We start from the raw sequence: 17,755 nt of genomic DNA, 5'->3' as shown, positions 1-17,755 counted from the left end.
TGCCTCCACCCAGGAACCCATCCTGCACTGTGCCTCTGCCTGAAGCATGGGCTGGAGCAGGTCCTGGCAAAGAGGCACAGGGCACCAGGGATTCTGCAGCTTCTGCACCACCCCACACTGGGACCTGCAGTGACCCATGCTTCAGGAGGCAGCACAGGTCAATGTGGGTCCCCACATTAAGGAACAGGGTGCTGGGGATTATCTGGGTCTTGTACCACCCTGTGAGGAATCCATGCTGGCCTGTGACCGCATAGGAAGCACGGGTCACTGTGCATCCCAGCAAGGAGATGCAGGGCAACGTGGGAGGGTGTCTGGGGCTGTGTCTACATGAGATGCTGACTGTGCCATTTTTACCGAGCAGTCATTTAGTATTTGTATACAGTTGTGTACAAGTACTGTGTAGTAACCAGAGTTACCAAGAAGTAGTGTCCCTTAAAGGCTTTCAGGCAACACTGACTTCATGCCATGTGACATTACTACTCAGTAGTACCAAGCTACTGCACAGTCAGCATCTCATGTAGATGCAGTCTGTAAGTAGAGAAAGCTAGACAGGCGCTCCAGGAGTTTGAGGGGCGCAGTCCCGCACAACCCAACTAGGAGAGTCCATGCAGCCCTAGGCTGCCCACATTCTCCCTCCTCAAAGCAAACAGAAATTGGCCATAATAAAGCAGCAGAATTTATTAGAACCTTTTATTGCACCAACGATGCGGCACAAAAGGTATGAACATCTATTTGCTCAGCATTTGTGCTGCCATAAAAATTGTTATGGTGGCACAAATGTGACGTCAGGCAACATTTGTTTCTACCCTGAGACTTTGAGAGCGCAAGAACACCCAGCTAGAAGGAGCAGCCTGGGAGACAGCAGTACAGAAAATTCCCAAGAGTGCAGGCAGCATGGTGGGGCTGGAAGGCCAAAGAGCTGGACAGAGATGCAGTCTACAGCTTCATATTTGTGAAAACCTCTCAGAAGGGAGTATTGTATTCCTGTACACACACAGAACTTGCTTAATTTTTTTTTAATTTGAGCAACATCTGTCTTAAAAGGAATAACTTAAACCACTCCAAATATAAATTTAGTTCAGACTGAAGAAACCTATTGCCACTACAAAATAGCTACCTAACAATCAACATTTTAATTATCAGTATGCCATATATTTACTCACATTGCTGGAGTTGTGTGTGAAACAAGATCTGTGTCACCTTGAATCAGAAGAGACCCGTAGAAAAGTGGAAAATATTACACTGTAAGCAAATTACTTAAACCCTAAATACATAGGCTTCAATTATACTCCCTATGAAGGGGAAGAGATGTAAAACTGTGCAAATAATGGATCTTTTAGTTCAGCAATCAAAACAAAATATCAGAAAGCAATTTTGTTCAATGTCAATCCAAAAGCATTCTTTTATGATACAAAGTAAACAAAAACTGGATTTCAGTTATTTTGTTTAACAAAGTATTTTGCTTCATTTTGGGGGTTATGTTCTTCTCCTTTTTAATAGGACTGACAAATGATTAAAAAAAAAATCACAATTAATTGCAAGATTTAAAAAAATAGTCACAATTAATTGCAATTTTAATTGCACTGTTTCTCCTGCATTTAACAATAGTCAGTACCCCCCAACCCAACAGCTTGGAGCCTGTGTACCCTGTGGCTCCCTCCTACCACCACCAACAGCACACAGCCCCAACCCTGACCCCAGCCTGCCCTGCGTCCACTCCGGACTTGCCCTGGCCAGAAGAGACCAGCCGGAACCTATGCAAACAGCCCCAACCCTGGCCTGCCCTGTGCCTGCTGCAGACTTGCCTGCCCAAGCTGAGCAGTGGCAGCAGTGGCCAGGCAGAAGTTGCTGCTCAGTGCAGAGGAAAAGCAGAAGCACCACCCCTGCCCCCCTCCTCCCCCCCTGCTGCTGCTGCCAGGGGCTTTTAGCTGAAGCCACCCAGAGCTGGGCTACTCTGCGACTCCTTGGCACTGCCACCGCTGCCCCACTGGGCAGCCCAGAGGCGGCAGGGACAGCAGCAGAGAGGAGCTGCAGGGCAGCCCAGGTGTGGGCTTTGGGGGGCTGCAACAAAAAGGCCCCAGCAGCAGTGAAGGGGAGGGGCCACTTCTCCCCTAAGCCAAGTAGCAGTTTCTGCCTGGCTGCTGCTGTCACTGCTCAGCATAGGCAGATGTGTCTGGCCCAGGGCAAGATAGGGTTGGGTGCATGGGTTCCAGCTGATTTGGAGCTGGTCTACTCTGCTAGTCAAAACGATGTGCACGATTAACACGATTAAAAAAATTAACGTGTTAATTTGTTTTGCATTAATCACATAAGTTAACTGCAATTAAACTGACAATCCTACTTTTTATTTAGTTAGGTCAATTTCTAAACAGAAACACCATTTCAAAATAGAAAGTCAAAGCATTTAAGTATGAAAATGTCATTTTGAAAAAGTTTATTTAAAAAAAATTGCCTTTCTTCAGTTCTAAATGAGGTAATCAGTGACTAAATAGAATAATTTTAAGGCCATAATGCCATCTAGATACTGAAGGGGCCACCATTTAAAGCATTCCTTGAAAATTGTGTAGCAAGCACTATTATCAACTGTAACCAGCCCAGTGCATTGGAGTGTGTCCGTGCATGTCCAATTTGTGCAATATAGCCTTGTGGGTCTATTACATCTCAGCCATTTTGAATTTTAGATTATGACTATTCTCCAGAATTTTTTAAGAAATGTAGAAACCCTTGAACTTTTCATCCCTTCTCAGGTTCCTGTGCAGAGGCAATAAGTCAACGGTTCAAGACAGAAGAAAACATAAATCCTTTCTGATAAAATTTTCTTACAAACACAAAAAATATTAACTGGTAAACAATAAGAACATGTTGGTTCTACAGAGCATATGGATTGCACAGTAAACAGCATAGTTTGTATCAATATATGCATTTTAATACAGCTAAATGCAAGATCATACATCTACAGATGAAGAACACAGGTTCTACACACTGGATAAGGGACTGTATTTTGGAGTACAGACTCAAAAAAAGGCCATTTGGCCTATGATGAATAACTAACTGAAAATTAGCTTTCAGGGGAACACAGTGGCTGAAACAACTAATGCAATTCTTGGATGCATACGTAGGGGGCTACTGAGTAGAAGCAGGGAGGTCTTATAACCTCTATAGCATTTGGGGGCAGAGACTACTTTTTTGTTTTCTAGCATGTTTACCACAACAGAGTCCCAGCTGATAGTTGGAGTCTGTCAGAACCACTGCAATATAACAACAAATACATAATAATGAATTTAACATCTGTATATGGGCTTAGTAAAACCACTAACAGAACTGAGTCCACACCTGGAAAAGGATATAAACAATGGGAAAGGGTTCAGAAGATAGTTACAAATATGATTTGAGCTCTGGAAAATCTACTTTACAGAGAGATACTAAAGAAGTTCTATCTTGTTAACTCAAAGACAAAAGGTAAGGGATAAATTGGTCATGGTCTGTAAGTAACTAAATGGGGAAAAAGTACTGTGACAGTAAAGGACTCTTTAATCTATCAGGCAAAGGCATAACAAGAGTCTATGGATAGAATCTGAGGGTAGACAAATTCAAACTAGAAATAAGATACACATTTTCAACAGTGAAGGTAATTAACCACATGGAAAACTTATCTATGGTTCTGGTGGACTTTCTATCACCTGAAATTTTTAAATAAGGATTTTTTTTCTAAATTATATGCTTTGGCTCAGCCAGAATTTATATGCTTGATGCAGGAACAGCCTGGTGAAATACCATATTTTCTCACATACAACATGCAACTTTCTCCCCCCAAACTATTTATTAAGTGGGGAAGCTGATTTTCTGCCATGGTTTGGAAGTACCCTAATTAGGTTCCTGCTCCACAGTAAAAAAAAAAAAAATCTTTTTTTCCCCCCTCATTTTGCTTCTCAAAAAACAAGGTGGTATTACATTTCGGGCAACGGTGTATATCAGAAAATGCAGTACTGTCTGTGTTATGTGAGAGTCAGACTAGCTCAACCGTTGGCATTCTTTGCAGGAATGACCCACTTCAGGTCAAAGATAGGTGGGCATTAGGACCCAGCCACCATAACTAATGTCCACAGCAGCATAGGGACAGCATTCACCACCAACCCCCTAGCAAAGCTACCAAATACTGCCAAAGCCCCATATCAGATAAAATGGCTCTGTGAGCCTTAGGTCACTGACCCCTGGACTAGATTATTTTAATAGTCTCTTCTAGCCTTAAAATCCATGAATATGTATCTACAAAGGTATTTAGATCGACCAGCATGGCACATACCTCTTCTTCAAGTAGCATTTTCAAATTTAGGTACATACACCAGGTGTGTGCATAGTATTATAGAACACAGGACTGGAAAGGACCTCACGAGGTCATCTAGTCCAGACCCCTTGCTCAAGGCAGGATCATCCCTAACAAAACCATCCTAGCCAAGTTTCTGTCCAGTCATCTCTCAAACACCTTCATGGATTAAGATTCCACATTTTCTTTAAGTAGCCTGTTCCAATGCTTGACCACCCTCATAACAAGAAAGATTATCCTCATCTCCAACCTAAATTTCCATTGCTCCTAATCCTGTCTCCTAGAGCCACAGAGAAGAACCCATTTTCATCCTTTCTACAGTTGCCTTTCAGGTATTTGAAAAGTGTTATATTAAACCCTGGCTCAGTCTTCTCTTCTCCAAACTAAGTAATCCTAACATTCTCAGCTTTTCCTCACAAGTCTTGCTTCTCAGGCCCGTAATATCTCTTTTAAATCAGTTGGTAGGTATTTGAATTCTAACTTTCAACCAAAAGCCTATAAAAGATTCAGAGTAGTTATTTGACTCCGAGGTCTCACACATGCTTTAGTGCAGGTGTTTTGCTAACTACTTCCATAAAAAAAAATCATAGGTGTTACTTTCAATCATGTAATGAAAATATACAATCTAGCGAAGAAAATTAATTTGTTTTCTTGCTCAATTATGTTGTCCATGAGTGTTATTTTTGGTCTCTTTGGCAATAGTGTTACTTGATTTTGAAAAGGTGATAGTCACTGAAAAGGGTAAGGAAAAAGTGAAATCTTGCTGAGTGCAGAAGAACAGCTCCATAACAGATCATTTGAATTGATCTTTCCATTTCAGCAGGGCTAGGGAAAGGGATGGGATGGGTGAGTATAAAAGAAAAGAATCCTGACATGGAAATGCAACGCAGAAACAATTTAGGCATACAACTAGCAGACATCCCCTTATACAGAAGAATCAACAGACTATAAAATTCTATCCAGAATTTGAAGACCACACCAGTTTGAAATAACGTTCACAGCAAGGGACAGGTGATGGTTTAGTATTGCTACACCAGTCATTCAGACTAACTCACTGCAAAATTGTCTCAGGATAGATACTACAATTAAACACTATGGAGCTTATATAAACCCTCAACATTTCTTATTGAACTGTAAGCCATATTGGTTCTCATGTTACAATAAGACCAAACTGTTCAATACTGGCAAATCTGTGAACTCTTAATCATTTACTTTTAATTATTTAGAGAGAGGAAGCTTTAGGTAACAGATTTATATTCTCCAGTATATAAAATGGCACTGATCTGTCACAGTACAATTTTAATACCAGTGTGCATTCATGGAGGGAGTTAACACTATTTTAATTTATATTTAGATACTAACTCTATTGCCTCTTATGGAGGGATGACATACTGGAATAGTGCTTTCCCAAAAACTGCATCAGACACTGGATGTTCAACCTGGACAACTCTGAGCATGGGGAAATGTCTGACTGGTCATTAGTCATTTTGAGATAGTAGATGGGGTATACGGAAAGGCAATTAGCTATGTTAGTCTCAAGTCAGGCAGAAGGCAGGGTAAATATGCACATTACAGACTAACTAAGATATATAGAGAGCATAAGCTTTTGTGAACACAAGCTTACTTCACCAGATACTGTGAAAGGACAAGTATAGAGCAATGTATAAAGTAGAGTGCATGGTCTGAATACAAAAGGTGGGAAGTTGAAAGGTAGAGGACGGAGGAATGGTGTTAGAGGCCTACAAATAAAAACCCATAGTAACAACAGGGCAAAAAAGTTAATTCAGGTAATGAGATGAGAATCCATAGTCCCTATATAAACCATATTTAACACCACCCAGTTTGTGGATTTCTTGGCCCACAATGTCCTGTTCAAACTGTTTGGGTTTTTTTTTAATTTTGCTGCCTGTGAAGATCAGTCCTGAGATCAGCAATGGATTGTCCAGAGATATTAAAGTGTTCTGCAACAGGCCTTTATGGCTTTCTGCAGCTGATGTCAGATCAGTTCATTTATACTTACATACAGAGATCACCCCATCTGTATGATGTAGACAGCAGAGGGGCACTGTAACCAGGTGATGGTGTATATGACATTGATATAGTCACGGGTGAATAAGCCTTAGATATTCTACGCCTTGGGTGCATCTACATGTGCACTTTACTGCAAAGTTGACTAATTAGCTCTGCAGTAAAATGTCATTATCTACACATGTGCCAGTATTAGGGCACAGTAAATTAATTAAATCCAACATAGGACAGCAATGTCAGGGACAGTACTATCCTATGATGGAGTAATTACGTGTACTGAAATGCATGTGTAGTAGATGGTGACCGGATGGTTGGGGCACAAAGATGCTAAAGTGCGTGGGCTGCCTGCTGCCTGGCCCTGCAGTTTAGCACCTTCATGCCCTAGGCAGACCCTCCACCGCCAACACTGCCACCTGGAGCCTGGGGCTGATCCCCAAAACCCTTGCCGGCCCAGGACTGCTGTGCCCCAGATAAACTACTGAGGTCCTGGGCACACATGCAGGTCACCCTAATGGCACATATAGATGCACCCCCTGTTAGTCAGTCAAGTAATGATGGGGTCTGCACTGATGTGGGGCACAGCAGGCATTTGGTTCCATTGCAGGTCCTGCTATCTTGATGAGGATGGGAGTTGGTCAGTCAATTCGAGACCAACTATTTGAGGTTGTGGAGGATTTATGTAACCCAGGACAGGTTCACCCTCATACCTATCTTGAAACCCTTATGCTTTTTCCAGGAGGGTTTGGAAGTCCTTAATGATGTAGCTGAGGTGTTCAGGTTGGCAGTTGTAAATGACAAGCAGAGGGATTCTATTGTCCTTGTCCCAGGGTTGGTTTTATGGAAGGTCAGATCAAGATCCAAATCTAGCTTTATTAATTTGAATGACTATAGTTTTGGTATTCTATTTTACTTGTAGGAATCCCTGCTCCAAATCCTGAAGGAGTTCATTCCGATTGGTGGGATCAGAGCAGATACAACTGTAATGTAGTGCTTGGCTGTGGACAGTGATGTGCTTAGGGTGAAAGCTGGAGGCATGAAGGTAGCTTTAATAGTTGGTTGTTTTCTGATGCAATGTGGTAGCGATATGGCTATTAAAAACATTATCCATTTAACCTCCTCTAATTCTGCCAGTTAAATGATAGCTACTGATAGCACAGCAGTTTGGACACAACTGCTGCTGGGAGCTACTCTTGGTGCCCTTTGACAGGGGCGGGGAGGGGAAGAAGGTGGTGACAAGCTCAGCAAGACAACACAGCCCATGTGAAGCCTGGTGCTAGGAGGGAGGGAGCACCTGTGAACAAGCAGCTAATTGCTTAATTGGTGAGTCATTAGGCCGCCTGCTGTTTTACCTCACAGGCTATGGTTACTAGTCCTCCATGCCCCTCCCCATGTCCTCGTCCCTACTGACTGCTCTGCTGCCTTCTGGTTCCTGGTGGGCACTGCATGGCCTCCCTTATCCCCTTCCCTGCCACACTGCACTCCAGCCTGCGCTAAACAAGAAGTGGTAAGCTAACTGGTTATCACTAGACCTACTGCAAACCTACTGCATCTCTAAACTGCAAAACTGTCTTCACTGTATAGTTAAACCCACATTTTACAAAAATTTAGCACTACCCTCCTTTCTATCTCCATCCTTCCAATAGAACAATCTGTAACCTGGTTTGAAGGTGCTTTAATCAGATCTCAGTTTACAGTTCAACACAGATGAGTTTGGTGTAGTCAGAATGAAGATCTGGTTTCACCTGGGCTGGAACCCACCCTGTCAGTAGTAAGGATGTATGCAAAAATTGCCTGGATGATGAGAATCCTCAAATACTCTTCCCACAATTCTCACAAAGGAAAACCAGGTTCTCCTGCAATCCATGCAAACAACTTGGAAAGAACTGTAAAGTATCTCTGCATACAAAACCAAAAAAAAAAAAATAGAATACAACCTCAGACAGTTAAAGGCAAATGTAGTAGCAATGAGGAAACATTCATTGTACTGAGCTCACTGGGTAGGAGCTTTCCTGGGAAAAAATGTTATTTCCCTACTCTGGGTATCCAGGTGGCTCACACCCAGATGTCAATGACCTGGGTTAGTTATGTAGTGAAGACATACCCCTGGAGGCTTGATTTCCTTTTAGGAAGACCTCTGCAAAAAAAAAAATAATAATAAAAAATAAATCTAAAAATGATTTGTCTGATGTGCACTGGTGAAGATGGCCACCGCTTTGGCGCTCCAGACTGATGTTGGCAAGACTGAGGTGACAAGGAGCACTGCAGACTGTTCAGTGACTCCAAGGATCTATTTAAAGTAATCCTCCACTCCCTTAAAATGTCCCCTCTCTCCTGTATCATCTGAAAAAAGGCATAGACTTCCTGTATTATCTGGCAATTCCGCTACTGCCTTGCCCATCAGTTCCCCAAATAAATTTCTAGTTCAACAGTTACAGGCTGCCAGAAACTGTTATCCTGTGCATTTTCTTCTCAGTCATGCAGACACCTGAGGAGCAATTTATCTGCAGGGGGAGGGGAAAGAGTTTGCATACTGTGGGAATATATAAGTGTGAGAAGAATGATCTCTGACAGCATGTCTGTCCAAACTACTAGATCTTCTGGGAAAAGGACTTAATTTGCTGGACCAAAATCTCTTGCAGGAGAAAGGAGAAATATGGAGAGTCTCCTGTAAAAGTTAAAATAATGAGAATACCTGTACCTGTCTCTGACTTTTCTCTGCATTGTTCTATGCACATTTCTCTGGTTTACAAAGGAATAAAAGATAATATAAGCTTATTTCTGGGATTCATATGAAAATTCTCTTTTGTAGACCTCCATTCCTCATTTTCTTTACACCACGTTGACTCCAGAAGGCATGGAAAGTCTTCCATACTGGAAGCTCTCTTGTACTACATCTTGTGAAAAAAGTGACTTTGGGTCCCAGGTTTCTCCAGATGAAGAGAAGGAACAAGCTCTCAACAAAGATCCTATTCTTCCAACATCCATTAGAAGATGACTTCTCTAGTAGCCATCAGACTATTCCTCTCCTGCCCTGGTGGTGCCTGGGGATATAATGCTAAAATGGGAGGTGAGAAGGAAGAAAGAATAAAATGTGTTGAATAGGAGATTTGTAGAGCTAAAGAAGTGAGGCTCACATGCAATTAGTAAATGTCACTGGTGCTACAGCTAAGATTTTTGTCCTCCCTTTATGCTTTTTTTTTTTAAACCAAGAACAGAGCTGTACTACCATCAGTGGCTGAGGTAGACTGCCACTTGGGTACCTTTCCCTGTATGATGGAAGCACAGAGATGAGAGAACTATTAATGACTGGCCCCTTTACAGCATTCCTTTACAGCAGGGGTCGGCAAAATGCGGCTCGCCAGGCCATCCCATCCAGCCCGTGGGACCCCTAAAGAATGTAGAAAATTAATATTTATCTGCCCCTAGCTGCCTGTCACGCTGCCCTCGATAGCTTGCCAAAACTCAGTAAACATGCCCTAATTAGACTGTAAAGCAGGGGCGCCCAAAATAATTGCCTGCCCCCGCTTTACAGCCTAATAGGGCATGTTTACATGGCAATGAAGATGTAATTTAGTACTGACAGGTATACCTGAGCTACCTTCAATGTAGCTTGCACAGGTAACAAAAGGAATGAAGACAGGGGAGCACATATTCAGGCTACATTAGAATGTAAGAGAATAGCCCAGGTCCCAGGTGGGCTTGTAGAGCCCACACTTAAGTCCAAACCACCATGTTTTCACTCCTGTTGTTACTAGCTAGATTAAATTTAGAGATTCAGAAGAGACTCCAAAGGCTCTTCCTCTGCAGCTGTCCATATTCTAAAGCAGGGAGGGGACACTGCTCCAGAGTTCCCAGGAATGACCTGTGGCTGCACAAGAAAACCATCTCCATTATATGCCCTGACTGATGCAGAGGAATCAATGCAGGTCAATAGTCTGGTATTTTTTCTAGGGTACCACAAAGATGAGCAGAAGTATCCAATGTTGCTATTTACCTGCAATACTGATTTCTGTGCTGGTTAGCAGGGGCATCAGACACTGAAACCATGTTTTATTTTGTCAGACTTAGCAGATACCAGACAGTGAATTTTTTTATTACCATCTGTGGCCTCTGGCATCGAAAGGAATGAGCCGATGATATGCTCTACCCAATTTGGGCTGTTTCTTAAAAAAGACAGTTACCCATTGTTTTTCTGGCTTTGTCAGCCATGCAGCACTCCATACAGGTAAATGAGGGTTCAAGCCACTAAAATCTCAGGGAAAAGGAAGAAAAAGCTCTCTACCTGGCAAAAACAGGACAAACGCTGGTTAAGTACTGTACTATGATTCTACAGTTGAACAGGGAGATGAGATTTTCAGTACATTTGGTTTGGTTTTGGCTTCATTTTCTATTCTGTAGCAACTGAATCTAAAACTGCTTGCCTGCAGCTGTGGAGATGGAACAACATCCAAGTATTTTAGGGGCTGTGCCAGGCCAAACCCTTTCCTGTCAGTGACTGACAGCCCAGTGTTGCCTCTAAAGAAGCAGACACGCTGAAAACCCACTGTAACAGGTCCCTGAACCCTAGCATAACAGAAAAATGTAAAACATCTCTGACTTCTACAATATGGGTTCTGTACTCTTTTGGCCACCAACACTTTCTGAGACGCAGAAGTCTGGCGTCCAACCCTGATCCTAGAATAGTTGTGAATGGAGGAACATATTGGCACTATGTTGGTTTGCAGTCCCTGAAAGTTCTTTTAAAAGTGTGTTTTTAACAACCTAGGATTGTCAGAATTGAGTTCCAGTAAAAGGTTTGTTAAAAAAAACCCAACAACAATTTAAATTAATATTACGTAGTGCTAAAGTACTTACCCAAATCCAAGATTACTTTGAATTCAAGACAATCCCCAATAATTAGATTTGATACAATGATACATTTTGTTATACTTTTCCATGAATAAAATCTAATTATTGGAGGGTTGTCTTAAATTCATCCCCTCATCACTGCAGTGGGGAAAGCAGAGGCAGAAGGGCAGGCAGGAGGGGGACAGGCAGTGGGAGGGAGCAGGTGGCAGGAGAATCAAGCACTCTGACACCTGTCCCTAACCCCACCCCACTTGTGCCCCAGGTGCCCCCCCTGCAGTGTCTAAATCCCCAGGACCTGCCACTGCCTGGCCCCACCGTGCCTGTGCTCCATGTGGTACCTGCTCCCCACCCCCTGCCACAATGTGGTACCTGCACCCCCTGGTGCCTCCCCCACTCCCTCCCCACATCCCTGCTGCCACTACCTTCAGTTATAGTCCCAGCTCCAGGCCCATTTCAACTTAGGGAAAGGAGCATATGCTGGCTCAGGCCCCTGCCCAGCCATGCAGCAGTGGTGGCAACTCTGGCCTTAGGATTAGGTCTGTGCTGGACACAGGCAACATGTGTGTGTGTGTGAGCGGGGGGGGGGGGGCAGCACAGGTCCTCCTCAGATTTCTGCGCCAACAGCGGGGTGTGGGGCTGCAGCCAGCCAGAGGCAGGGCTCAGCAGCAGTGGGGGTGGCAGCACGATTTCTGCACCGACAGTAGGGTGCAGGGCTGTAGCCTGGCTAGAGCAAGCACCCAGTAGCAGTGGGGGCAGTGCAGAGTTATGCCCTCACACACTATCAACACTTACATGCCCTCTATAGTGCTAGGGTTGGAGCTGCCACCACCACCCCCGAGCCAAAGCAGGGCCAGAGCCATGATGGAGGGTAAACCACAGTGGGACACAGTCAGCACAGGGGGCAGCACCTGCAGCTCAGACCCAGGATTAGAGCTGGAGCTCCAGTCGCAGCTACAGATGTACCTGCAGCAGCCACCTGTGTTCCTCTCCTCTCCACCCCAATCCCAGGCTTGTACCCCAAACTAAGATGAGGCACTTTTTCCCCCTACTGAATGAGGAGGGAAAAAACCTCATCTTGGAGTCAAGTAAATATGGTACATTATGATATTACAGCACAACATTTCATTCTGATGGGTGGCAGGGAACTAACTCTAGCATACAGAACTAATTATTCCACTTCATCTAGATGGAACATTCAGTGACATCAACTGGACTAATGTCTACGTGGATCACAGGCAGCATACAGTAGTCACTGTTAGTCACTACGTTGTTGTAGGGCTTGCCACATTCCTTGGGAATGCCATGGTAATCTTAATGATGATCACTGTACGGATCAACTCCTCTCAGAAATTTGTGCTGCAACGTATTTTTCACAAAATTAATTCATATATTTATCATCCCAAGCCTTCAAATAGTCACACTGTTACATTTTCCAAAGCCCAAAACAAGCTGGTACCAATACAAAAACATATAGGGAAAAGGCCAGTAAGAATTTTACATACACCCTAGCACTAGAATTAGATTAAATAAGAATATTCTACATATTTACTATACAGAGAGTTCTTACACAAATAATCAGATGAGCATACATACTCTATGATATACATAGGGACTTTAACAAATGTGATATTGTGTGTATGTAAAGGCTACATCCTTTTTCAATAAACTCTTGCAAAAAATACTGGTGCCTTTAGACTTATGAATGCCATGTCACTTAGTAGAAAATGCATTCTTAAGTTTCGTATGAAGTGTAAACTTTACAAAGATAAGGACTGTGACATATTCTTTTTCTTTTGGAGCTGAAAAAAATCTTTTTATATTATTAAGTTCTGTCTCCTGTCCCGCTGTATTTTCAATTGGCCCTTAGGAATCTTGTCTCTTTAAGAATAAACAATAATATTGGTTACTGATAACTCAACAGCACCCACCACAGCAAGATACTGCTGTGATTAGAAGAAAATTCATAAACAAAGACTGGCTCCCGTATAGCTGTGGAGAACTAGTGGCTTTGACCTGTCCTAACCCACCCATACTCCTTCCCAAATTCAGGCTTCTCCTGAATGCTAAAAAGCTGAAGGCTGTGTAAGAGTTAGGGAAGTAGCCATTGTTCCACCCTGGTAGCACTTCTGGTTCTGCACACGCAACCTAATGAACAGGTCAAGCAGGCCTACAGAAAATAATCACACTCCCAAAGTAACATATAAATTTAACCGAATAGCACCAGTAAATATGACAATGGAAGGCTTTTACAATGTTTATGAAGGCAGCTTCAAACAGAGTTCTGCAAATAGCCAGATTTTACAGGCAGGTCTACCCTGCATGCAAAGGTGCGACTGAAGCTTATGCTGACATTCTCAAACTAGCTTCTATCTACTGATGGCTGCACAGAACGTAGTGAGCACTAATAACAGGAAGATTTACTCAGCTTCCCAGGTGGGTTTTACAGCTCATGCTGAGTTCTGTGATCCTGCAGCTAAAGTGCTCTCAGCATCCAAGCTAGCTAGTTTAGGGAGATCTACATGAGCTGCACTCTTATCAAGGGTTGCAGTATGCAGACAAACTGTATGGCACAAAGTGTATATAGTGTTAAAAGTTCATTCAGCTTGTATCATTCAGGTTTATACTTCAGAAAAGGACAAACAAATTAAGCTTAATATTCCCTGTGTCATTTTTACTGAGGGGATTTCCATTAATGTTAAACTTTAGCGTAACTGGCAACAGACTACTATAGCATTTGAAAAGAATAATCTCCACCTGTGTTAACAATCAAAAAATTCTAAGTACCATACACAAAAGTTAAACACACTGTACATTAATACCACAATAGGATCAAACATAAAAGAAACATCAGTATTAGTATACAGAGAAATATCATATATAAAACATGTTTTGAGAAGAATATAAGTGGCATTAATTGTGTGATTTTTTTTAATAATGTTGATAATTAACTTCAGATAAACTGAAAAAAATGTCAATATACCAATGACTTTCAACAAAATCAAGGTTTAGGAAATTACATTCTTTTTAATTCCTTTTTGGATAATACATACATAAATATACCCTTAATACTTTTTACTTGTGATCATAGATTTTCCTATTTTAACTATGCTAACCACAAATTGTATCAGTTATTAAAAACTCTGCCTGTGAAAGTATCTGTAAGATTCTGTCAGTTTGGAACCATAAAGCCATCACTGTGCTTCCAATCCACAACAAAGTTGGTTTGGCTACTATCCACTAATATATGCCAAGTTTCTGTATCCCCATAGCAAGAGGTTCAAAAGACAGAAAGATGTTTTTGTTGGCAAGTCAACACTGAACTTAATGCATAAACAATTTAATAAGAATTCATGGTTACTGAACTGGGGTGTAACAGCAACATAAAACAACTGCTCAAAGAAAATTCCAATGTATCCTTTTAAAAGACACTTTTTAAAGATGATCTTGACTCAAACTATACTACTGTCACAGATTAAATGTTTATAAAATAATCAAAGTTTCAAAAAGCTGCCCATAGGATTATTGATACATTAATAGAATACATGAATAAAAATAAAACTTTAATTTCAAAAGAGAAAAAAGCAAAAATAACCATTTAGAGATGACCCAAACGTAAATCTGACTCCCATTTCTTCTCACTGAGGAAACCGGTACTCATTCCAAACATCTCTTTTGTTCTGCTCTTAAAAACTATAAAATTCTACTATGTCTACTCCTCTGATCAACTTCTACTGCTGGGGTGTTTTCCCAATCCCTACATAGATTCAGTAAACTAACAGCAGGCGATGGAATTAACTGAGAAGGGGGACATAATACGAACTGAAAAATAGCAATGAGTATTGTTGCCCTGCCAAGGAAAGATTTAGCTGCAATGTGAACACTATTTTTTCTAGAAAATAAGTTCTTTTGAGAAAATTAAAACAGCTACACGCAAGATGATGATGAAAACAATGCAATATGACTGAGAATAGGAATATAGTTAGAATCTAAAAATTAAACATTAAGGGATAGAGAACAGTTTGATAATCCAATAAAAACAACAGAAAATTGGTAATGCATTTGCAATATTTTGATGCAAAAAACAGCCATAATATTGTTGTCAAATATCATATATTTCTCAATTCTTACTGGAAATGTACTATTGAAACCAATCATGAAAAAACAATCTTTACTACAGTGAAAAAAACAACTTTGCTGAGTGTAAATGTAATAAAAGTCATGTTACATTTGCCTGCCCATATCTGTAGCACTTTCATCAGAAGCACATTCTGTAGTTACTCACAAAGGCAGGTACTGTTAGGCAAGGGACAAAGGCAAAATACTGCAAAGCAAGAGGACTCAACTTCAATTTAACTGTCCTGTAAGGTACATACTAATTAGTTGCAAAGCTATGAAATCCTAGCTAGCATGTTAAGTCTGCTACATGACAGTATAATTTGACTTCTTAAAGGATTATGCAAATTACAACTCATCATTCCATTACATGACTGAAAAAAAGTGACAGCTAATTTATACATAACACACCTTTCAAATCCCTAAGATGTGAAGCACCTGTGCAATATATTTTGCCTAGATTTTCTGGTGTATAAGTTCTTATTTATTGCAGTATACAGAAGCATACCTAAGAGATTTAATAAAGCCATAAGGTTTTTTATTTGCTTTTTAACTTTTAGAGCACAGTTCCAAAGAATTAAAAAACATATTTCTGTCCCTGTTTTAGAGGTTTTTCATTTAAGTAGAAGTATAAGATTTTAATACATGTTTAATTTCTGAATAGTGGGAGAGCACGAGCACTAAATGCACGAGCTAGAGGTAAGACTCACACAGATTTCAACATACTTCTGGTAGGTAGATTCACAGTAGATTCCGTCATATCTGTAGATTTTCCTACATTCTGATTGGTTGGGTAGAGGATGCTGGACAGTTATTCTGTAGAGGTATCAAAAACAGATATACATGACTAGAGATTCTCTACAGGTAACTGTAATGCAGGACAATAAGTATGCTTTTCTTTTTTTTTTTTTTTTTTTTTTTACATCTTTGCGTAATTGCATTGTGCATACATATCCAGTAGTTTCTATATTTTTAATTTTGCGACAAATGCAAACTAAACTTCAGTTCTCTATGAGCGCAATGTTCCACTCTTCAAACCAATGAAAGTAGAAGAGGTAGCAAACTGATGTACTACCAAGCAGAATGCATACTTTGCCCATTTCTTGGTAATAAACTACTACTAATTTAATTGTCACAATTTGATCACTGTTCTGAAGCCCTTACTCAGGCAGTTATGGGAGTTATACACAAGTGAGAACTGAAAATTTGAGATACTAAGCTTGCTACTATTCAATTCAATGGAAAATCAAATCTCCCATTAACTTCAGCAGTACAGGATCAGAGGCAGAGCAGCACTGAGGCTTAATATTAAAGGGTTTAAGCACATTAGCAGCACTGTCTCCAACTTCTGTTCACTTCAAGATGCTTGGGGTAGGTGCTTGGGAAGTGCCCAGAACCTTGTCATATCTGCTCTTAAACCTCAAAAAGACTCAATTAAGCCTTTACAAGCCCCCTAACAGGGGGTCATAATTGGATTATAAAAGTCAGTCTGGTTTAAAAAAATACTTGGCCAATTGTACACAGTAGTATCCACCTGATCATTTCTGTTACTTTTCTGATATAAAAATGAGTATTATGTGCTTTTCTGTCCACCTCTCACTAACATTTCCCTGCCCCCGCCCCCACCCCGACACATTTCAATTTTCAAGGACACAAAAATAATTTTTATAATTTTCAACAACATTTTCATCTATAATTTTAGAGGATCAATATCTGAATGACAATCCCAAAATTGAAGTTTATCTATTCACAGTATTTGTTTCAATGGAAAAATCAATTATGGATCTCCCAGAAATACTGGTTATAATGCACAAACCCAGGCAGAGTGATGGAAGCTCTGAAGTTCTGCGCTGTGGAAACTGGGGTCTAGATCCACACTGGGAACTGGACATTGTGACACTCAGCATCACAATGGCTAACTTTTTGATCCTTGGAATGGCCTGGATCCCAGAATGCAAACCATGGCCCTGAGTTAGGAGCCTGAGTTCCCTGAACAACTTGTGAGGGGAGCTAGGAATCTCAGAATGGGCTTCACAGCAGCCAGCAGGGTGACTAGGTCTCCTAAACTGGCCAACAAAATCTACTGAAAAGAGGGAGATATACACACTTAACTGTGGGTTGCAGACCGTGGCCACTGTCACATGGGAAATCCCAGCCCAACTCTCTCTCCTAGACTTACATGTCTAAGTCATCCATTTCCAAAATGAACCAGTGGCCAATCCTTTCTTAAAAACCGGACTTGAAGAGGAGGAGGTTAAAGTTTTCCCCTGGGATATGCATTGTATACGCACCTACCTTCAGTTGTGGATTCTATTCCGGAAGCCAAGCATGCAAATCCCTTTGTGGATCTAGCCCTTATTCAATATTACATAATAGTTCTGATGAGAGAGATTTCTATCCTTGTTGTCCCCAACTATTTAAAAAAACAACAACCCAATGAAA

At 41.2% G+C, this 17,755-nt stretch overlaps 1 protein-coding gene across 1 annotated transcript in view; it reads right to left on the bottom strand.

The window, feature by feature from the left end:
• NPAS3 (neuronal PAS domain protein 3) overlaps positions 1–17,509 on the bottom strand; it is a 741,990-nt gene extending 724,481 nt beyond the window's left edge. Inside the window, exons 1-2 of the mRNA XM_019551125.1 lie at positions 17,493–17,509; positions 16,040–16,129 (exon numbers count right to left, since the gene is read on the bottom strand). Coding sequence (XP_019406670.1) covers positions 16,040–16,129; positions 17,493–17,509 — 107 coding nt within the window. The remainder of the gene's footprint in view (positions 1–16,039; positions 16,130–17,492) is intronic.
• Positions 17,510–17,755: the final 246 nt, after the last annotated feature.

The sequence above is a fragment of the Crocodylus porosus genome, unplaced genomic scaffold, assembly GCF_001723895.1.
Source record: "Crocodylus porosus isolate Cpor-Errol unplaced genomic scaffold, CroPor_comp1, whole genome shotgun sequence".
NCBI classification, from domain to species: domain Eukaryota; kingdom Metazoa; phylum Chordata; order Crocodylia; family Crocodylidae; genus Crocodylus; species Crocodylus porosus.
This window is presented reverse-complemented; position numbering and strand designations above follow the sequence as displayed.